Source organism: Macrotis lagotis, chromosome X (assembly GCF_037893015.1).
Source record: "Macrotis lagotis isolate mMagLag1 chromosome X, bilby.v1.9.chrom.fasta, whole genome shotgun sequence".
NCBI lineage: Eukaryota > Metazoa > Chordata > Mammalia > Peramelemorphia > Peramelidae > Macrotis > Macrotis lagotis.
In genome coordinates, this window is record NC_133666.1 from 403,943,466 (window position 1) to 403,967,375 (window position 23,910).

General features: G+C 34.1%; 1 protein-coding gene across 1 annotated transcript in view; it reads right to left on the bottom strand.

Annotated features, from left to right (window-relative positions):
• RDH10 (retinol dehydrogenase 10) overlaps positions 1-23,910 on the bottom strand; it is a 41,394-nt gene that overhangs the window by 5,466 nt on the left and 12,018 nt on the right. Inside the window, exons 3-5 of the mRNA XM_074206801.1 lie at positions 3,712-3,810; positions 1,857-2,002; positions 73-204 (exon numbers count right to left, since the gene is read on the bottom strand). Coding sequence (XP_074062902.1) covers positions 73-204; positions 1,857-2,002; positions 3,712-3,810 — 377 coding nt within the window. The remainder of the gene's footprint in view (positions 1-72; positions 205-1,856; positions 2,003-3,711; positions 3,811-23,910) is intronic.

Genomic DNA, 23,910 nt, shown 5'->3' on the forward strand with positions numbered 1-23,910 from the left:
TTCAGAAAACATCTGGAACAGAAGACATCCAGGTTGACAATATTTCATGGAAAGAGATTCTAGAAAAATTACCTCTTCATGAAAGTTACAATGTACATGAGGCGAGGAGTGCAGATCATGGGCTGGTCTGTGAGTATGGCCTTCATGGCCTGTTTCACACAATAATCTGGTTTTAAAGGTGGCAGAAAAGGCTCAATTTCTTTCCTGGAAATGGTATAATTAAAAAAACTAAAATAAGAACAAAAGTCAAGTGTGTCTGTTTTCTAGAAAGTACAACAGAGTCAAATTTGACAAAAACCACAAAGCTAAAAAACATTCCTTCAAATTATTTTTGTAGCCCCTCCAGAAGGCCAAGGCTAAAGTTGCACTTTGGTAAGTATAAGCTCTAAATATGGAGATGATGTTTGCTGCTGGAGAAATGGCATAGACTAGGACATAAGGAAAAATGAACTTTTTTTTAAGTGACTAAAGAACAAAAGCTAAAATATTTTCTTAAGCACCCTTTGAGAACATTTATTCTGTTAATGTTATTTAGTCTCTACTTCTAATTTTTAGAACAAAAGTTATTTAAAAGTTATTTTTAAAGTTATTAACCATTTCCTCATAATATTCATTAGATCCAAAGTTGATGAGGTAAGGATGAATTTGGGTTGGTGTGTGTCTATACCATACCTGAAAGTATATTATCTTTGGATAAACCACTACTTTGAATTCATTATTTCTACCTTCCTGCTAGTGGATAACTGAAAGATGACTACACTATTTTAACACCCACTTGTCACTGTTCACTCAGTACTACAGAGTTTCTCAAAACCCTTAGCATCAACTGAGTAATTGTAGAAAAACAAAGCTTTAAAAAAAGAAAAAAGAAAATAGAAAACAGGATTGAATACTAGTAATCAGGCTATTTACATCCTTTGTTCTGACTCATTGTGAAGAATGGAACAAATCATTTAACTATGTCCCATTTGCAAATGTGACAACAGTTTTCCACCCACCTGCTTTGATGGAGTATTGAAGTTAAAAAGCAATATGTTAAGAATAAACTCTGATCAAGCAGCAACAATCTTAAACTTCTCAAAATCTCTCACTTATCTTCTTTGGAATGGGCTGTAGGGTTAGTTCTTATCTCACTGGAGATAGCCACTCCAATCCCTCTTTCCACATGTGATTGGTACTGAGACGATCTGAGCAGCTCCATGTGGGTCTACTCACTTGGGAGGAGGAATAACTTCTCTCACCTTTCTCTAAAAAATCAGGTGATCTACCACAACTATTTAGGATCGCCTCAGAAGAAAAGTTGATTGTTACTCTTCTGTCACCCATTATTTTCTATATGATCAAAACTTACATTAAAGCTTCTGCCCACTGCTAATATATAAACTAAGTTTGCAATTGTTTGTTTCAGAATTTATTAAGATTCCTAATTTTTGTCTATTTTGGGTATGCTTTCTATCCTTTGGAAACAGAGGGATCAGTAGTAGAGAGTGAGTCTTCTCTGGTCAATGGAATTTTGAATAAAATATAGCTGAGACTTAAAAAACAAAACAAAACCCCTAAGAGGAAACCTTTGATAGTTAGGTTGATGCTTCAGGATAGAGAGTGCTTTTCTAACAATTTTCTTATTTGATAATTTCATTTTCACTTTTGTGAGCCTCTATCAAAATGATGCTTTAGTCCTGTACTTTAATTTAAATATATAATAATGTTTTCTTATGTGTAAAATAGTAATTATTATCTAATAGTTATGGTCACAGGGTAGGTTATAAATGTTTGAAAAACCAATGAAATGACTTTACTTTCATTCTCATTGCTTGTCCCCTTTTATAGAAAGGAGAAAGGTAGGCTTTCCTTACCTGATTCTGCAGCCTCTAAACATGCCAGTATCTACAAGGTAAGGACAAACTAATGTTGTTTTAATTCCATCCTTTTCAGCAGCCTTTAGTTCATGGCTCAAGGATTCATGAAAACCCACAACTCCAAATTTGCTGGCACAATAATCCTGTGTTAAAAGCAAGAAAAGAAACACTAAACTAAGTAATCTCCCCAAGTCAAAGTACACTAGATGCATAGGTCCTATTAACTTTAGTTAGATGTTACAGGTGAATGAACAAAGAAAAGAAAACTATTTTCAAGGCAGATATTTGATTTGGGTCAGTGCAGAAATAATATTTTCAAAGTGACAGCAGAAATAGATGAACACTTTTTTTTTTTGGCTACAGCAACTAAGTATCACATTACTTTGGGGAAGTTACCACAAAGATTCTATGAAAGCTAACAAGCTAACATTAAAGATGGGAGAGGGGTTCCCTTTGAAGTGTTTGGAAAGTTTACAAATGGTCTCTTGTTCAGTAAATGAGACTGAAAAACCAGTTTGTTTAAATTAAGGCTAGAACAAAGCAGACTAGTCTAGCTTAGATTATAACTTGATTGAGTCTCTGACTTTTTTAAAGCTAAAGTTCAAATAAAAAAATATTAAATGACTTGGCATCAAGTAAATGATAATTTAGGAAACTCACTTCTAGCACAGTGAAAAGGATGTGTTCTTCCCCATTACTTATACCTGAAGACTAGAACCAGGACTTTTATTCCCCCCAACTTCAGTAGAAAAGATTTATTTTTTTCATAAACCTGGATTTAAAACTTGTTCAGTTCTCTTATGTGTTCATCTGTACTTTTTTCTACTTAATCTTGCAGAATTCTACAGGGAAGAAGCAGTGGCCCTTTAACATGCTTAATAACAGCCAATATTATACCACACTCATTTTAAAAATTATTTTGTGATGTATAACCTATATCAAATTGCTTACCTTCTCAATGATAGAGTAGGGAAGGAAAGAAAGGAGGGAGATAATTTGGAACTCAAAACTTAATTTTGTTTAAAATTATTTTACATGTAATTAAAAAAAATAGTTTGTGATAAGGAATGACATTTTAAATGATCTACCATAGCTACCCCTTCTGATACACTGAAGCAGGGATGAATTGACTTGAGTTAGCAAGTATCATATCCTTCACCATCCATTTTAATAAGGGTTTGACTTGGCTTTTGCTTCTTCTGTAGTTTCTTTCAGGGGTCAGCTTATGAGTCATCTCAAATGGAAGGACTTTCTGGGGTCCCTCGATTATTAGTGTTTGCTTCCACCTCCTTAAATTGTATTGTGTATACTTATCTTTGCTCATGCATGTTATATGCTATCCCCTCCCTGGCAGACTATAAGCTCCGTGGGGTCAGAGGGAAGAGATTGCTTCAGTTTTACTCTCCAGTGTCACCACTGTGTTCTATGGTGACTGTCACATTACGGGAGTTGTCTGGATGGGACAGCAAGTATCCTGCCCAGGATGGCAAACTCTAGCCAAGATTCTCCTGCTGTCACTAGTATGAGCAGCTACAAAGCAGGTCATTAACCTCTCCAACACCCAGGAAGACCAAGTATTTGTCCTTCAATTGGGAAGTTTAAGTACCTAATAACTTTTCTCATAATAAAAATTTAGCTTCTTAAGGGAAATTTTATGATGTTTAGATTCTTAAGGGAAATTCTGCAAAAAGTCATCCTCCTAACATGTACCTCCTATAGCATGGAGTGGAGTAGAGTAAGGCCTTTTAGGGCTAGGAATTGTTTAAACAGTAGTTAACACTACTGCTACAAGTGGGCTTGACATTTAATATATGCAGATCTAACAGAAGAAAATGATTTGTAGTTGACAAACCTCAACTCCAGCAGTACTGAACAATCCTAGGGAACTTGCAACCGTCACAATGTGACCATGATTAATCTCCAGCATTGTAGGAAGAAAAGCTTTAGTGGTCTGAAAAAGAAAGTTGAGTGAGTGTCAACAATTATTCCTAATGTCATCTGAAACTCAGCTAGGACATAAAACTCTATTAAACAGAAATTCAATTTTAGCTTCAAAATACTTTATTTTCCCAATTTAGTAAAACAAAAACTTCTATATTGGGTCCTGTAAATGTCTTCTGAACACAGCAATGTATTATTCCTATAATAAGGACTTGGAACTAATTGCAGGCAGGTAATTAGATTTTAATGCATGATCACCTAGCCCAAGGTACTGCTCTTTAAAGCAGGGGTCTAGACCAGTGATCTTCAAAGTAGGGTGAAGCTGTGGCCTGCAGCACGGGGTATGTGATCAACTAATCAGAGTGAGAAGATAGCTGACTCTCACTCTCCTTAAGATGATCAATAATGGGATCTATTGCTAATACAAATACACTTATCCTAATACTCCAATATTTCTCCCTTTACTGTTCAATTCTTTCTATACTAGGACCCAGTCCCTCTATAATCTAACTTAAGCAGCTCATAGAATATTATAACCTAATCACTGACCAGATGTTCATTTGAAAAATCCTTCTTTCCCATCCCCACCATCAAACCCAATTCTGACCAATTTCCAAATATTGTTCTTTCCCAAACCTGGCTACCACCAGGATATGATTTACATTGTCTTATGTTATTTTTAAAATGTAGCTTTCAGAAGTGAACCCAGTGTTCTAGGTATGGTCAGAGCACAAAAACAATTACCTCTCTACTTCTGGAGGTTTCCCCTTAAATGAAGTCTAGTATAGCTACTATCGTTATATATCTTGAAAAAAGGAGTTGACTCATTGAGTTGCAGTTTAGTAAACACCCCAAGACTGTTTTTTTCCTCAATGGAACTACTTATTGCCTAGTCACACCTTCCCAGTCAATGACAGTTGCTCAATTACATTGCCAATTTAATTGCCCACTTCTGTTAGCACCAGATGACACAGTCCACCTAATTCTGATGACTTAATTCATTGAAGACAGTTATATTATCATCTTAATTCAGTTTATACTTCTTAAACTTAAAAAAAAATCCTATCATTCCCACTCTAAAGAGCAATTTGTCCTGACACAAAAAACATTAAGCAAAATAAAGAGTTGAGTAGTTTGGCCTTCTCACCAACCTTAATGTTCTAAGCACAGGAACAATTCTAACTTTTGCTAATTCCTTTTCCTTCAACAAAACTTTCTAAAAATTCCATGAAAATCTTTCTTTGTTGTCTTTAATACTCTTTATCAGTAGATATTCTGGGTGTTTGTGCTTCTAAAAAATGCTTCTCATGGGGATATACCAATTTTTTGTATTCTTCCTCTATCACCTACTCCATCTTCCATCTTCTATTTGCTTTTAAAAATTTAGTACAGTCAGGGGATTCTTTTATGTAGCTCCCTCTTTTTTCACCTCTTTGCAATAACTTCTCTTTTTATCTTTTTTTTTTTTGAGATTTTGCAAGGCAATGGGGTTAAGTGGCTTGCCCAAGGCCATACAGTTAGGTAATTATTAAGTGTCTGAGACCGGATTTGAACCCAGGTACTCCTGACTCCAGGGCTGGTGCTTTATCCACTACGCCACCTAGCTGTCCCTCTTTTTACCTTTAGTGTTTCATTCTTGAGTGTTTTCTATCCTTCTTGGGCCAACTCCTCTTATATTAGGCCAGTGGATCCTGCATATCCTCACTATGAACTTTTTGAAATCTCTTCTGTCAAAATCTAAATTTTTCTTTTCCTTGATCAAAAACTGTATGAAACCAAATAATCCTATCCTTTCTACTTTAGGCCACTTAGAGCCATCCTTTCAGAAGGATGAAATTACCAAAAAGACAAGCCACAAGTCTTTCATCAGAAAGAGAACTCGAGTAAATGTCCAGTGTCAAAATTTCCCATCGCTATATCATTTGTCCATACTGGATTAATGATTCTTTTCCCAAATGCCTCATTCTTCTTTCAGTTCTATAGTATAAACTTCAGTGACAATATCACATCTCCTTATCCTATAGAAATTACTCAATTATTCAAAATGTACTTTTTAAGCATTTATCTGTTTTATGTGTTGGGGATCTAAAACCAGAATCCTTTTCTTAAAGAGTTAAAATTTTATTTACATTTATCTTACATGTATGATCAGTCCTTTGCTTTGAACATCAACCAAATGTTGTCCACTGTGCCTGCTCCTTAAGTTCTTGAATTTCCTTATAAATGGGTCTTATTGCTAAGGAGATTCAAGAATTCGAGGTGCAGGTACAATGGAGAACGTTTGATTGATCTATTTCCATTTCTTTTGTACAAGACTTCTCTTTTCCAGAGTCATATTCAATTACAAATTAGATCTAATTTCTAGAAGTTTAGGAGAATATGCTGCCTAGAAGATAAAACTTGGTTCCTTGCATAAAGACCTCTAGATTATCCTATTTATTACCCATACTTTCTACTTTTGTGTATAGACATCTGAGTTTATGGCTTTTATTTGTTGGTTTTTAAACACTGATAAATTACTTATTGATTTTTTTCAGTTCTTCCTATGTGATACTATTATTCTCCTCATTTTAAAATTTTGATCAGATTCACTGGACAAATTCCTATTTGGCATTTAGAGCCCTTCAAGCTGTGTTATATAGCATTCCACTTTGAAAACTCTTATGTTCAGTCAGCTTGATTGGTCTTGCTGTTCCTCACGTGACATTCCATCTCAATTCTATCTCAATGGTTTTTGCATATTCATACCCATAATGCACTGTTTCTCCCCATATCCACCACTCTAAATCTCTAGTTTGCTTCAAAGCTCATCTTAAGAGACATCTCCTAATAATTATGTTTGTTCTTCAATCTCAAAGAAGACCATGATCATCAGGGGAGATGATATCATGACAATCACCTGAATTGGATTTGAGTGAGGGGGGGTTGTGCTAAGTCACCAGCCTCACTTTCTCCTCCAGTCATCTGGGACCAGTGGCCAGATAAGAATCAGGATGACTGGAGATGGCCCTGGCTGTGAGATAATCAGGGATAAGTGACTTGCCCAAGGTCATTCAGCTAGTAACTGTCAAGTGTCTAAGGTCAGATTCAAACTCAGGTTCTCCTGACTCCAAGGTCAGTGCTCTATCCATTGTGCCACCTTGCTGCCCAAGAGCCATCTCCTACCTGAGGTCTCTCTTACCACCTCCCTCCCCTATTACCTGCCTCCAATTATCATATATATATATATATATATATATATATATATATATATAATATATATATGTATATAAAAATATATAAAATGTATTTAAATGTAAACATGTCTACCCAGATCAAAAATATCTGACAACAATAATGGTTTCATTTTCTTCTTTTATATCTACAATAAATAGCAGAGTTTCTACCATATGTAGGTACAAAGTAAGTGCTTTTCAATCCAATTCAACCCCTCCATTAAAAAAAAAAGGTAACTGAGGTCCAAAGACAGGACATGATGTGCCCAAATTCACACATCATAATAGGTAGAGTTGTGATTTGAACCGCAGACCTGGCTTCCAAATCCTGTAATTGTTCTACTACATCCTGACTGATACTTCATCAAAAACAGTGTCATTTTTCCATTAATTCTGATGATGTCCCCATATCCTCCAGTAAATCCTGCATAAATTGCTAGATTTAATAATTTTACTAGAAAATCATTTCTATCATGTTCTCACTCTATTCAATAACCTTCAATGGCTCTTTACTGAATACTCTGAAATCTATATTAGGCTTGGTGGTCAATTTGCTGTATAATCTGGTCCTGACAATCTATAAAAATTATGCTAGCAACTGATACATCATGCTTTTAAATTTGCAAACTTTATGTACTATTATCAATACCAGCCCCATTTTATGGATATACAAATGCAAGTGCAGAAAGTTCAGTTGACTTCCATTTGGTCACACAACTGGTAACTGTCAGATAGCAACTGGAATCTGAAACCATCCCTCCTACTGTATCCATTCCATCCCACTATAAAATGACTAAAAAAACTCAAAACAATCCAATAATGTTAACTTCCACTTCTAACCAACTCAAAACTTTTGCTTTTGCCTCTATCTATTCTATCGGATTGGTGTTCATTGGAGTTACACTGTTGCCTCTGAGATACTTCCTTTTTAATTATCCTCTTCAATGCTCCAGCTCAATCACAATCCTTTACATACTAAGAAAAGCTGCATGGTGTATAAAGACTATTGGACTTGGGAGTCAGAAAGCTCCAGTTTTGAGTTGATTGTTGGTCGCCCAGCAGGAAACAATTTCTAGAACAGCACAATGGTTCTCAAGGAAGATGACCATTGCCAGGAAGACCCTGCAGTGGAAAATCCAACCACCTCCCTGGGTATTGTTGAGGCAATATAAATCCAAGATAAATGTGAAATTGGATTATCTGTTCAACAGTTTTACAAAGTTATATTCACCTCTCAGGAGAATATAATGATCCTATTATTGTTTTATTTTTTATTTTTTTGTATTTGTTAATGCAGGTTTGTGAGTGTTTACATGTTAAGCATTTTTTTATGGTGGAAAAAATAAACCTGTTCTCTAGCTAATATTCATATAATACACTGAATATGTTTTCATGAAAAAATCCCACATTTTGGGGATATACTACATATTAACCATAGCTAAGCTTTATTTCAGAGACTTCCATAATTACTTCAGGGTGGAGTAATATTTATGCAGAAATGAGAAAGAAACACAATACTCCCCTCTCCCCCTCAGATAAATCTAGGGATAGGGAAGTTCAAGCTCGAGCCCCTTGAGGAAGAGGGCTTTTTACACCTTGTCATAACTCACAAAAACTCAACACCTGCCTTACCTTCTTCACAGGGTTACTATGAGGATCATATGAAATAATTATGTGAAATTGCCTTATAAGTTATAAAGCAAATAATGCAAAATAAGCTGGTTGTATTAGTTATTATATTTGTATAGTGCTTTATACTTTTCAAAGGTGTTCTCTTGTTTAATTCCAACAATGATCACATATTGTAAACTCTTCTCCCAACCTTGTCTATAAAGGATTTAAGACATACCAGTCCGCAATAACTCATCCTCCATTTCCCAAATTCCTATGTGACATACTGCACTGTATACATCTATTATACATGATCTGTCTTGTGGTGTTGTTTGTTCCAATATTAATAGCCTTCACACCTAGATTTTCACTCAATATATGACTGTGCCATATATTTGTCTAGTATTCCTGATATAATTGCTAAGTATATGGTGGGCACTAGTTAAAGATGTAGTTTACCAGTACCTTTTTTTAGGTACTGGTAAGAAGCAGTTGCTGGGGTAGGTGGTTTATGTCATTATCTTTGTTTTATTCTGCTGAAATGGCTCATGAACCTTGGGTTCTGAGAGCCACCATTACAGGACATTAAAAATCTGTCTTCAGGCTCTAGCATAAAATTTCAGAATGAATACTCAACTGTATAAATAAAATGAAGTTACATTGCTACAGAACACATACATTCTCAAAATAGGTCAGGAAAAGTATTTGAGCTTTTCCAGGTCTTTAGTTAGGAATGTTTTGGCTAGGGGTCTTTATATTTTCTAAAAGTATTGCAAAACCTTTAGTAGGTCAAGAATCACTAACAAAAAAAAATTCTCAATCAGTTTTTATCACCCTTTAAAGACTGGACAGAAAGGAAGATAATTAACCAAAATGATAGTAGTAATTTCAAGAAAAATTTCTACCTATTTCTTTGCTAAATGATCCAACATAAATTCCTAAGAAATTCATATGATTTAATATCCAAACATTTGCTACATGGTTTAACTGTCATACTGAATAATGTCTGCTGAAAACAAGAATACATAGTTTACAATCCAATTCTAGAGGTTTGGTCTTTGTGTTTAGAAAAATGAAAAGTAGTTTTGCTCTAATTATCTTTATGTATTCTTATAAAACATTTTTGTCTATAGATATTAAATGACCTATCCATTCCCTTAGACCTTGTAAGATAATTTTTCCCCCTATATTTCTGGTAAAGGAGAAAAGCTTAACTAAGTTCTATTTTTGCCTCACTGATTATCAGATTCTGATAGTGATAATAGTTAAATTCCTAGCTCTGATGACATAGATTTTGTTTTTTGGGTTTTTTTTTTTTTGAGACCAGCATATGGTTTCTGCATCTTCTGGGCAGTATGGCAACTGGGCCAAACATTTTAGAAAATGTCCAATTATCACACGGGTCAAACATTTTAGGTCAATTTCAAAATTGAAAAATCACTCCATCCCCACTGCCAACTTAAGAGTAAATGATTTCAAGAAATCCAGGACAAATAATCTCGCTCTGATATTGTTGCTTTTCAATTAGCTGTACTGGCATCTTGTGGACACAGTATAATGAGAATAAAACCAGAACACCTACTTAGTGAGTTGCCCCACTTTTAATGCTAACAAAAAACTGTACCAAATAGCATTTTTAAAAAGGAAACTTTGTTTTTGGTGAGTAGCTTCCCTTTCCTGTTTCCCATCAAGGATAAATTTGGCTTTCTGTGAATAAAAGACTAAATTTGCCATTGCTTTCTCTTCAGTTCTAAGATAAACATTGGCTAATCAGTTGAAGGTCTTTCTTTAGAAAGAATGTCATTTTGTAGACATCACAAAACTATTCTATGAATGAACACCCCACAGTAAAGACTAGGAGGAGGGTATTCAAATCCTTACCACTGCATCAATCTCCTTCCTAAACCTTGGCTTAAGTTTCACATTGTAGCATAATACAATATGTGACTGAGTGCTAAATTTCCATTTAACATTTTCTCAGTAGCTTTCACAAATAAACTCAGGCTTTAAATTCATGAGAACAGGAGCAAATTATTTAATCAACATCAAGCTTATCATAAACAAGAAAAAGGATACTATGTACTTTTAATTTTTACATATGTTTATAAGGAAAACATCACATTCAGTCATGTTCAAAAGTGGCTTGACTCTATGTACTAGTTTACCTCCCTAATTATTCTTGTCCCCTGCAGGTTGGTAGATGCTACCTGAGATGATGAGTACAAGGCATTCACTGGTTGACATCGTTTGATGGCAGAATGAAATCTGGCTCTTCATAATGCATTATTAATGCACACAAATATTACACCAAGAATGAGGCAGGGATCAGCAAAGGGTGAAGTGTCAGTTGCTATGACACCAGTCAGTTCAAACTAAGGTTCCAAGAGCTTTTCACTTGCTCCAGAAGAATCACAAGAAAAATATAAGGGCAAATATTTGAAATGCATAATCAAATAAATAGCTTATGTATAAATCTAGAGCTGTGTTGCCAAAGTGAAAAACAACAGAGTCACACAATGATCAGATGAATTTTTGCCAGTCTACAGAATTCACCTGAAAGAAGTTTTGCTGTGTTAGCAAGATGATAACAAGTAACTATTTAGGTCAGTGGATCCCCAAACAGTAGACAGTAGTCTATCACTGACTCTCAGACTTACCTGAAGAGACCTCTAAGTTGGTTATTGGCATTGTGCCGGTTTCCCCATAGCTGGCAAGGGATACCAGCAGGGAGTTCAGTTGGCAAAGACTTGCACGATCTCTCAGCAACCATCACAGGACTTCAGGGAAATACAAAGTAGGTCTGAACATCAGGAAAAAGGCTGGGGCCCTCAATCTACAGGGTTTCAAATTCTAGAGAATTGTATAATGCTTTATCCTATTCTAGCTAGGGACTTGTAAAATGGAAGCTTTAGAGTTGGAAGAGACCTTAATGGTCATCTATACTTTCTACATAGTATATAATAAATACACCATTATAATAATATACCATTTTGATTATAAAGACCTAGAGCTATTATTGCCATTATTTTAACCCTGGTCCAAAATGATAAAGTAAAGTATACCAAATTCTTACTAAAAAATCTTTCATTCAGAAAGTTTTTTATGGATAGGAAGGCAGGGAGATGCTGAAATTCTAATAATTCCACATTTTGTGAAATATCCCCCAAATTTTCCATATCCTAACAATTTCTCTTAAAAGCATAAGCAACTTCTTTTTATCTCCATAAGTAACTTTCAATGGTAGTTATAAACCTCTTATATTTTCCTATGTGTGCAAAGTCTTAATGACTTCTTAAATACATGAGTGAAACTAAATGAACAATTACAAGCTATGTCACATCCTCAGTAATCAGGTTTACGGCAAATTAACTCTTAACAGCCTAGCACTCCTTCCCTCCCCTTTCCAAAAAATCTTCTAGTTCATTCTTGGAGTTCTTAATGAAAGATTTTATAGCACAAAGAGTACTGCAGCTGCAGTGTCAGGACAAATTAGTTGAAAACTAAACAAATGAGAAAGCAAAAAAAAAAAAGCTGCATCTGCAAAGTGTAGGTTTTGAAAATTTGAGACTGATGATACTTTAGAGATGTGGGCAAAAGCACATACAAATATCTATTTGTAAATAAATCAGATTAATGGACACTAATGAGGAAATACAAGTTCTCACAAGAGACACACACAGTATTCTCTTGATCAATTCAAGAAAAAACTTACAAAAAGCACAATTTCTCAGAACTTTTCTAACTCCCTGTTATCTAGCTATCTATGATTAAGAGGAAGAATTCTAAGGTTAAACTCATAGTATTCTAAAAAAACACAATGTAGACTATGATAGGAATAGGAAAATGCCTGGATACCTTAAATTCTTCTTATAAGCAGGCAGGTTATTAATCATAAATGTGAAAAAATCAAAAATAAGCTCAATGATGATAAAGTACTTTCAGTATAGGAATATGACCGTATTACATGTTTAGTAGTGCTTCAAAAGGGCAACTAAACTAGGTGGCACAACACTTAAAGCACCACCAGCCCTGGAGTCAGGAAGACCTGAGTTCAAAAGCAGTCTCAGATGCTAATTAGCTGTATGATCCTGGTCAAGTCACTCACTTATTTGCCTGTTTTCTTAACAGTAAAATAATCTGAGAAGGATATGGGAAACCAATCAGACATGAATGACTGACTAAACACGTGTTTTTTAATTTACAAAGTCCTTTCTCTTCACTATAACTATAATGAATTAGATAACAAACACTTTGTTTATAAATGAGAAATGACACTTAAAGAGTCCTATGACTATGGCCCACTTTCCTTTTCTGAGACTTGGGATCAGGGTTCAATCTCTTGTATCTACTTCCTTTTCTTTACTTGTTTAGGGTCTGATCACTCATGCTCTGGAGACAATAGCCTTCTTACTGAACTTTGAGGCTCTTTTCTCTACAGTGCATTCTACAATCCTTTCTGCATAGCTGCCAATATAAATCTTTTTAAAAATAGGTAGGGTAACATCACTCCTGTGTTCAAGAATCTCCAGTGACTCCCTACAGCATAAATGAAATAAAACCCTTACACATCCCTCATAATCTGGGCTAGCCTATTTTTCTTTCTTTTTCTCTTAGTCATCTTTTAAAATTTTGAGTACTAAATTCTCACCCTCTCCAATTTCTCCCCTACTCAATGAGGAGGCAAGTAATGTGATATGTTTGATATGTGAAATTATGCAAAACACTACAAAAATAGGCATGTTTCATAAAAAAATCAAGAAAAATAAAATGAAAAAGCATACTTCAATCCTCACTTAGAGTTCATCACCTCTGGATGTGGGTAGTATTTTTCCTCATGTGTTCTTTAGAACTATCTTGGATCATTTCAAAGTAGCTAAGTCTTTCACAGTTGTTTATCCTTAATGCTATTACTGTGTATAATATTTTCTTGATTATGTTCACTTTATTTTGCATCAATTCATGTAAGTCTTCTCAAGTTTTTCTGAAATCATCCCTACCATTCTTTATTTTTTTTAGGGTTTTGTTTTTTTTATTTTTTTCCTACCATTACTTCTAATAGCACAGCAGTGCAGTATTCCATCACTATCATATACTACAACTTGTTCAGCCATGCTCCAATTGATGAGCGTTCCCTCAATTTCTAATTCTTTAGTTCTAAACCAGAATGGTTGGACCAGTTCACAACTTCACCAACGGTGAATTAGTATGCTCATTTTTTCACATCCCCTCCAGTGTTTGTCATTTTCCTTTTCTGTCATGCATGATTGGTATAAAAGATGATTCCTCAGAGTTGTTTTAATTAGAATCTCTCTAATCATTAGTGATTTAGAGTATTTTTTTCACATGACTATGGTTAGTTTTGATTTCTTCTTATGAAAATTGCCCATTCATATTCTTTGGCATTTAATCAATCAGGGAAATGTCTGGCAGTTTCCCAAGTTAGACATCCTGTCAAGTTCTCTGTCCCCTTTCTGAAATGCTCTCCCTCCTACCTACCTCTTAGAATCCCTTGCTTCCCTTAAGGCTCAGTTCACATGCCATTTCCCATGGGAAGCTTTTCCTGATTTAGAAATTTGAATGTAAACATATTTTATTCATTTTCTTGTCTGTCCTAGTAAAATGTAAGCTCTTTGAGGGTAGGTACTTTTTCATTTCTTTTTAACTCCACAAAGTTGATTTCATAGTAACTCTACTGCTTCAAGTTCTAATGATTGATTCCATAACACATTGGAGTGATTGATACTTTTTTAAACTGAATCTCTGCAAATGCTGCCTAACTTTGAAGTAGACTAATTTTGTTGCTCTGACAGTTATGGTATCATAACTGTAATAATGTTTTCAATGGTATATATGATAAAACTGGAACCATATGGAGATTATTGAGATTCCTGAGTAAAAATGACATAATTCTATGAATTTGGAGGAGGGAACTACATTAAACATCTCTGATAATAGTCCAAAATCTACAGAAAACTGATATAAATTTATAAAATTAAAAGTCATTTTTCCATAATCAAAGATATAAAATTTTTAACAGAAGAAATGCAAAGAATTATCCAAAAATTATTTAAAGCCACTATTAATCATAAAAAAAATTTTGATTCAAAACCCTGAGGTTTCACCTCAGACCCACACTGGCAAAGAGAATAAAATATGTAAATTAAATACTGGAGAAGCTAGCTATTAAAGCATACTGATTCAAAGCTCATGGAGAGCTGAACTGCTCTGACTATTTTGGAAAACAAATTGGATATTTGTTGACAATTAAATTCACAATAAAAAAAACTTTAAAAAAGTTAACTGAAATTTTGCATACCCATGAAAACATATATTTTGATGCAATAGGATCCTGAAAACTCAATTAATCCAACTTCCTTACTTTACAAGTGAGGAAACTGAGGGACCTAGAGGTTAAGTGACATATATGAACAAAAATATTTGTAGCAGTATCATTAAGTAATAAAATATGCTTGATGAATAAAAAACTATGGTATATGAATATAAAGGAATATTATTGTACCTAATGGTAATTATGAAGAATGCAGAGAAACATGGAAAGATTTTTATGAAGTGATATTGGAATGAGGAAAGCACAGACCAAAAAAGTATATATACAACTAATACAAATACATATGGTAAACTATAAAGGTAGTAAGTGAAATGTATTAATCACAACCACGTAATCAGAAGGTTTAATTTAACTGTTTTGGGAAAATGTTATTTTATTGGGAAGTTTGAGAAGTATATTTTGTGCCAAAACAAAAAAAAAAATCTACAAACAAATTGAATAGAAGGAAATTTTACTTTCTTAGACGAAGGTAAAGAGGTATTTTATAGTGTGTTCTGTTGTGTTTTTTTTTTTTAGCAAGATCTCATCTCCATTGGGAGAGTTTACAATTACTGTGCTGATGGTATGAACTATTAAAGGAACTAAGACATACAAAACTAACCTTTCCTAATATATAAACCATATGAAATCATATTTTAGTTCTAATGAATATCTATTTTGAAATTTGTACCACTGAATTATAGCAATCAAGAATTATCTAAATGGACACATAGAGAGTGACAGAAAGGATGCTTAACCAAATTGTATAATACATTCCCCAAATTTTTGAGACTGGTAATAGTGGGAGTAGCTCTTTAAGGCATGGATCCATGAGCATTTTTTAAGAAAACATTTTGAAAATTGCATTTCAGTATAATTGACTTGGATCTTATGCATTTAAAGATATTATTCTGAGAAGGAATTTGTAGATTTTGCCAGATTGTCAAAGATATTTTAACATGAAAAAGTTAAGCATTCTCTAAGGTACCCAGACATAGGTAGGTAATCTTAATTTATGTCCAAATTAAGGTTAGATATCTTTTTCCTTAAAAATGTCATATTATATTTCTTTATTATTTAAGTGAAAAAATAAAAAAGTCCAAGAGTCAAATTTTCACCAAGTTATCCCTTCCATATTTTTGCTTTATTATTTTTGTGGCTAGAGAGATTTAAAATTGGACGACAGAAGCAGTTAATATCTAATACATATATGCAAGAACATTTCTATAGTTGCTTTACAGCCAAAAAGCTAATAAAAGAAGAATCTAGACTTTTTAAATGGATACAATTAGAAGGATGGCAATACTAATTATTCAGCAAAAATAAGTGCTCATTAAACAGTGACTGCTGCTATTAAAGGATGGGATGATGTTACCTGAAATGGTGACTCAGAACTACAAAAATTTTACAATTGTACTAGGATATCTACTGCTCCAATTCAAGCCTCATATTTAAAACCCAATTTCTTCCCAATAGACAATAGACAAAATTACAAAAGATTATCAATTATCTCACATGAAAGATTGTCCAAAGACAGAAATAAGAAATACAAACTCTGACAACTCTGAAGTTTTACCCTCACAACCAACAAACTGGTAGGTGGGGAAGATGGAAATAGCCAGTGCTGAAGAGATTGAAGGAATATAGTCACATTAAAACACAGCAACTCAACCACTCTGGAATCAACCACTCTGGAAAAGTTAGGAATTATATAAGTTGAATCATTCAACAATTCTTAAATTTTGGCCATCAAATCACTAGTCAAATATACAAAGGAGGCCAAAAAACAGGAAGAAAGTCTTAAAAATACTAAAATATTCATAGAATCTCTTTTTGTGGTTGTTATAAATAATGAGAAACAAAGTAACTGCCTGATAGGAGAATGGTTGGATAAACTGTGGTATATTACTACAATGCAAACAATATTACTGCACCATAAGAAATAACAAATGAGGGATTCAGAGAAGCATGAGAAAACTTATGTGAACTGATCCAAAGCAAGGTAAGCAAAACAAGGACAATAAAAATAATGACTACAATAATGTAAATATAAAGAGAATGCTAAGTGAAGCTGAACATTAATAGCAACAAATAATTTTCCCCCCAAGAGAAGAGAGGAAGAAAATATTTCCCTCCTTTCTTTCCTTGTAAAGTTGGTTGAGGTGGTGGGGGGATGCAGGGGCAATAAGGAATAGGGATCCTACAGCAAAGAATGTTATATAACATTATCAGACATAGTTGCTGTGTTGGTTGATTTTATTTAACTGTTTTTGTTATAAAGTAAGGTTCACTGGGAGAGGGGTATAACCAGAAATGACCATGATGTGGAAAAGGTCTAGAAAGCATGATGAACTTGGATGTAGTAATGAAACCTGGGTTCTGCCATTAACTAACTTACTGTGTGACATTGAACACATTACTAACTTTCTCTGGGACTGTTTTCTTATTTATAATGAGGTAGTTGGACTAAGTCAGGAGTTCTTAACCTGGAATTGATGAATGCATTTTAAAAAATATTTTGATAATTGTATTTCAATACAATTAGTTTCCTTTGAAACTCTATACATTTTACTTAATGCATTTAAAAACATTCTGAAAGGGAGTGCTATGGGTTTCACCGGACTGCCCAAGAGGTACATGATACAAGAAACATCCAGAAACCTTACCTGACTCCAAACTAAGTGTAGTAAGTTAAAAAAAAAATTGAAAACCAAGTGTAGTTTAGAGCAATGCCTGTCATTTTTTGGATGACATAAGGAGGTATCAATTCTTTTAAAATAATTGTCATAATTTGGCAATCAGTAAATTGAATATTTAATGGCTTAAAACGTTATTTTACTCTTTTCATTACAAGGGCAACTAGAATTCAAATTTCCCCATCCGTTATCACCAAGTCTTGCTACTAGTTGTCAAGTTCTAGGCACTAGAGCTGAAGATACAAAGGAAGGGAATAAACAATCCTTTTCCTCATGCTAGAAACTCAAGAATTCTAAAACTTTCTACCTTTCTTTGGCTAATCTTCCTTTTATGCTGAAAGTTTACCACAGCACATCAGGACCAACTAAAACGGAATATAATGTCTAAAAAACTTAAGTCCAAAAATTAATTATAATCATGAGACAGGGCATATCAGATTTTTAATTCAACCCATAGATTAGAAATCATAGTTAGTTGAGATTCATTAATTACTTTTCTCTAAAAGTACTAAGTAATTATATCAGTCAAAATTATTAATGCTCAATACTACTTCTGAAATCGTATTTCCTCTTCCTTTTCAATCATGTCATCATGTACCTCAAAAATAGAATACCAGATCTTTTAGCTTTTTATTTATTTTAAGGGTTGGACCTGGATTATTTCACACTTGTTTCTGTCTATATTAACTCATTCCATGCAACAATGAAAATGATTAAATCTGGGGGACTAGGTGGTTCAGTGAATAGAGCACCGGCCCTGGAATCAGGAGTGCCTGAGTTCACATCTGGTTTCAGACACTTAATAATTACCTAGCTGTGTGGCCTTGGGCAAGCCACTTAACCCCATTGCCTTGCAAAAAAACAAAAAAACCAAAACCACCCTAAAAAATGATTAAATTTGGGGGACATTAAGCTCTCTTTTCCCTCTAGTTTACTAATCCTTTCTTCCCTACATCCCTCAGGGTTCTTAAACTCTCAGAAGAGCTTCCTAGAATAAAGGATTCAGATGATCATGACTCATTTTTCTTTAACCCAAAATCAGTACACAGTTCTTGAGAAGTTTAATCAGTTTTCCAAAAACAACAGAAACATTGAAACTACTCTAATTATAGATAACCATTTATCTTAGGCATGGATATATGCTCATTTGCTTCATTCAAGCCATGCTCCCTATTCCATTTGTCTTTGGAAACAGTAGTAAATTACTACATGCTTCCTTATTGTGACTACTACTTTTTTGATATTCCTTCTACCTCATTAAGAGTCATCAGTCTACAAGTTCTTTCTCAAAGCTTTAAAAAAAGTGTGCATAAATGCCCTCCTTGGGGTTTTGTTGTGTTTTGCTGTGGTGGTAATAGTGGGAAGTGGGCTAATTCCTGGACTTTAAAATAACCACTCTCAACAAAGTGATAAATATATGTAAAATGCAACCCCATCAAATTAATTTATAATTTTTAAGTCAGAAAAACATCATCATTTTAATGTCTCTTTCTTTATACTTGCTATCTGTGGTTTTTGACACAAGAGCTAGCACTTAAAAGAGTGCAAAAGGCTAGATAATTTTATCTCATTTAATTCTAACACTGTGAGGTAAGTGCTATTATCCCTATCTTACATTTTTTTTTTAGGTTTTTGCAAGGCAAATGGGGTTAAGTGGCTTGCCCAAGGCCACACAGCTAGGTAATTAAGTGTCTGAGACTGAACCCAGGTACTCCTGACTCCAGGGCTGGTGCTTTATCCACTGCGCCACCTAGCCAGCCGCCCCCCCATTTTACATTTGAGAAAAATTAGGGTACAAGAGATAGTGACTTGTCCAGGATCCCAAGGCTAGTAACTACCAAGTTAGTATTTAATTCAGATCTTCCTCTCTCTTGAGTCCATCACTTTCACAACACCATTTCTCTTTCCTAGAATTCCAATGATGACAAATACATATTAGCTATGAAGGAACTTGAATCTTCCCTTTGTAGCTCAAGTTTTTTCATGTCATTTTTTCAGAAGTTTTGAATTTCTCTATCAAAAGAATCTGAATTTAAATCTAGAATGAAGTACATAATTTGCAGTCTGTATGACTTGCGTTACTTAATCACTACTAAACTAAAAAGAAAAATCTTGTTTTTAAAATCAGTAACACAAATACAGTCTGGTAAATAATGGGTATTGTTTTCATACGTTCACTATTGCTTTATTACTTTCATAAGTCTCTTTTAAAACAAAAAGAAAACCACAGGAAAAAAAGAAATAAGACCAATATTAATCAGTTAACAATAAGAACTATGGCAATATTCCAATACTTAAAACCACTATAAACTGCTAAAACATTTTTATATTGTGAATGATGGATACAAAGAAGAGTTTCTCACCACAGCAAGTTTCTCATCTCAACTAAATTGCAGACAATTTTCTCATCAGGATTTCCATTAGCTATTTTATTTCTAAGAGAGGGAGACTTTTCTTTTTTTTGCATAAGATACTTCATATTCATCCAGGGAAACTATATCTAAGCCAAAAACACAGCAAAATAAACACTAAACTGAAGGGCATCCCTATCTCTTACCCTTAGAAACCTATGTTAAACCTTTAGGAGGACGCAGGTGAGTACAAGCATATCCCTGATCTGAAAGACCACCTGAAAATGGGTTGGTTTAGGATAAAGTGGAGGAAAATGAAAGGAAACTGTTACCTTAAGATTTCAAGAGTTGTCTACTTGTTCTCAAACATATACATACACACACACACACACACACACACACACACACACACACACATACACGTTCTAAATAAAGACTACTCTTGGGGAAAAGGTAATACTTCTTTAAGGAAAATACTGTGCTGTCCTTTCAGTTTTTATATAGGCACCAAAAGATTTTGGGAAGTTATACAATTCCTTTAATGGCTCCAAGTTTCTGCCTGAAATAAAGGTTCATTTTTTTTCAATAACAGTATTCTTCTGGTGATATCATATAGCTACAAAACATGAAATACTAATTATCTTAAGGATTAAAGTGAAGATAATTCAAAAGGAAATATGATACTTGGAGGGTTTTGTTGCACATTAAAAATAAGGAATTGGTACAGAAAAGTATAAAAAATGAGTGATCAGAAGATGTGTCAGGAAAGACTGTGGGATACCTAATACGTGGGCCACATTCTTGGTTCATAGTCACAGATCAAGAGAATGAGGAGATACTTAAGTACTTTGGAAAAACGTTTTCCCTCCCCCTGTAGCAAACATATGGCAAAACATGTATGAACCACCAAAAGACAAGCAGGTTTGATTGGGCTGTGATCTGCATTGCTTAGATGGAATAACCAATCACATTATAGCTCTACTAGAGATAAATCAGATTAAAGCTAATGATCAATAACTTTAAAGGGGAAAAAAGTCACAAAGCCCTGGGAATAGAGTGTGGAAAGAAGGGCACTTTGGAAATGAGGATAGTTAGAGGCTACTTGTACCTCTATACCTTCTTTTTTTAGCTGGTAGAAACTAACTTCTTTATTGTCTTCCCTCTCCTAACTCATTCCAGCACAAGCAGCTTAACCTCCTGGAGAACTGCCCAATCATTTAACTCTAGGGATAGGTCCTTGAGAATATCTATTTCACTATTAGAGGACCTCAACTCTTTGATGGTATTGCTCTTACAAAGAAATCGTATACCTACTCTCTAAATGAGCTTCATTTTAAGAAAAAAAATCCTCTTAAAACAGATAGGATAAGCCTGATTATTGGCACAATCATCATAATTTTAGAAATTCGTGGTCTTGTGACACATGATTTTTACAAAAGAAAATAAAGCTGATTTCATAAGACAAAGTATAAGCAGTTATTGGGAATTAGGACTGAATTATCCACAAGGTACCTTAAGACTTTATTATGTAATAGATTAAAAGCTTATCTTTTTTTCATAGGGATAAACTGAAAATCATATTGCTGTAACTACAAAATAAACCCTTAAAAAAAACCCCAAACTTTGGTGCTAAGTATTTATAATAACCTAGTTCTTCCAACCTAGAACTCATTGCTTATTGAAATTTCCCTTCCTAACCAATAAAAGTTACTATATCTGTCATTTTTTTCATGTCCAATTTAACATACTTCAATATGCATACTGAATTTCTGTAAAACCAGAATTCATGCCTAGCAAAGTGAGATAACAAGAGTATTTGACATTTTCTTATTAATAAAAAAAGTCTCAGCATTATCTACTTAGTTGCTTATGGGGAGGCCTACAGGAACTTGAAGTAGGAAAAAGGCTACCAGAGCTCCTTCACTGTTAAGAAAAGGTGGAGAGACATTCTAGTAGTTTAAGCAGGAAAAATAAGATCACTGTTAGGGACAGAACCCTCCATTTCCAAGGTAAAAGATACCTCTTGCTATTAGAGCTAGAAAATGAAAGCAGATAAATATGTAAGATAAAAGTAAAAATGTGAAAGTAGATTTTGTTAAGTCCCAGCACAGTGACTGGCAGTTCTTTAGGATTATAGTATTACATAATTGTCTAATTTATGGAAAAAATTTTCTGGTGATGTTAACTTAAAAGTTGTCATTTAATCAATGCTAAATTAACTATGCTAATCAAACTCAAAATTTATTCAAAGACACTCAATTTTGTACTCAAAGTCAAAAGAATAAGTGACATTGAAATCAACTACTAAGTTAAAAGTTAATTTATGCCAGCATAACAATGTTTGCCTGTTTCCAAGGAAGGCCCTCTCAAACATTAGCTGAAGAATTCTTTTTTTATTATAGTGTTTATTTCAGTTCATGTAATTTCCATTTCTTCTTCTTTTTTGGGGGGGTGGGGTGAGGATTCAAATCTCAATCAACATACATTTGTTTTACCAGATACTGTAGTAAGTGTCTGAGAGAGTTGCCTCAGAAGTGAAGGCATTTATCCAGGGTCATATAACCAGTAAAAATATTAGGTGGTAGATTAAATCAGATATTTCTAAGGACCTACCTGTTAGTATTATACTGAAAAAAAGAATGCTGAGGGTTTTCTCTTTTCCATATTCTAGATCTCACAATCCCTTAAATAATCTTCCATTCTCTACTTTTCTCTATATAGTCAATTCCTCTAAATATAAAAAAATTAATCCATCCCCACTAGTTTTCTCTATCCAATTGTCCTTATAATTGTCCCTTTCCCTTCATTCTGGTTCCCCCATTGGCTACTGATGTCTTCCTTGTGGTCTACAAACATATGTGAGTCAGCTCTATCCTAAAAAGTAAAACCAAAATCCTAAATCTTTTCTAGTCTTTTCATTCCATCAAGTTCTCATCCTTTATCATCTTTCAAAGACAAACTTCTAGAAAAAGCTGTTTATACCAATTACCTCCATTTAATCTCTTCTGAACTCTTTGTAATCTCACCTCTGAGTTCATCACAATTATAATTGTTTTCTCAAAAATTATCAATGATCTCTTAAAAGACAAGTGTGGTGATCTATCAGTCTTCATCCTTTCTGATCTCTTTTCTGCATTTGACACTACTAACCACCATTCTCTTCTCTGGGTTTTTGTGATACTGCTCTCATTTTCCTGTCTGTTGGATCATATTTTCTTTCCCCAGTCTCCTTTTCTAGATCCATCATTTGCATTGTATCTCATAACTAGGGAGAAATACTCCAAACTTCTTTCCTGGGTGCTCTTCTCTAAGTAACATCATCAGCCCACAGAGCTTTTATTTCCTCTGCTTTAAGTATTCTCAGATTCACAAATTGGATCCTAAACTCTCTCCTTGAATTCTAGTCCCGTATCATCAATTGTCATTTAGACTTTGTCTATTAAGACTATTATGTATCTATTAGACTACACTGGATGTTTTATGGATATTTTATATCATCGTGTCCAACACATGATGTCTTTTCCCTAAAACCTATCCTCTTTTAAACTTTCCTAATTCTGCAGAGAGCAACCCTAACGTTTGTAGGTCATTCAGATTTCCAACCTTGGGGTCATCCTTTGCTTCTCACTATCCCCATATCCAATTAGTTGTCAAATATACACAAATATTTTACATCATTTTACATTTACAATAGTTTACATGTTGTCTCTTCCATTAGAATGTAGCCTCCTTGAAGGCAGAAATGGTGTTTTTTGCCTTTCTCCGAATCTAGGCCCCAGTTCTGGCATTTCTCCATCCCTGAAATGCATTCCTTCATCTTTGATTTTTCAAATTCCTAGCTTTCTTCAAGGCTCAGTTCAAGTACTAGCTTTAACATGAAACTTTTCCTGATTTCCCAGATGACAGGCT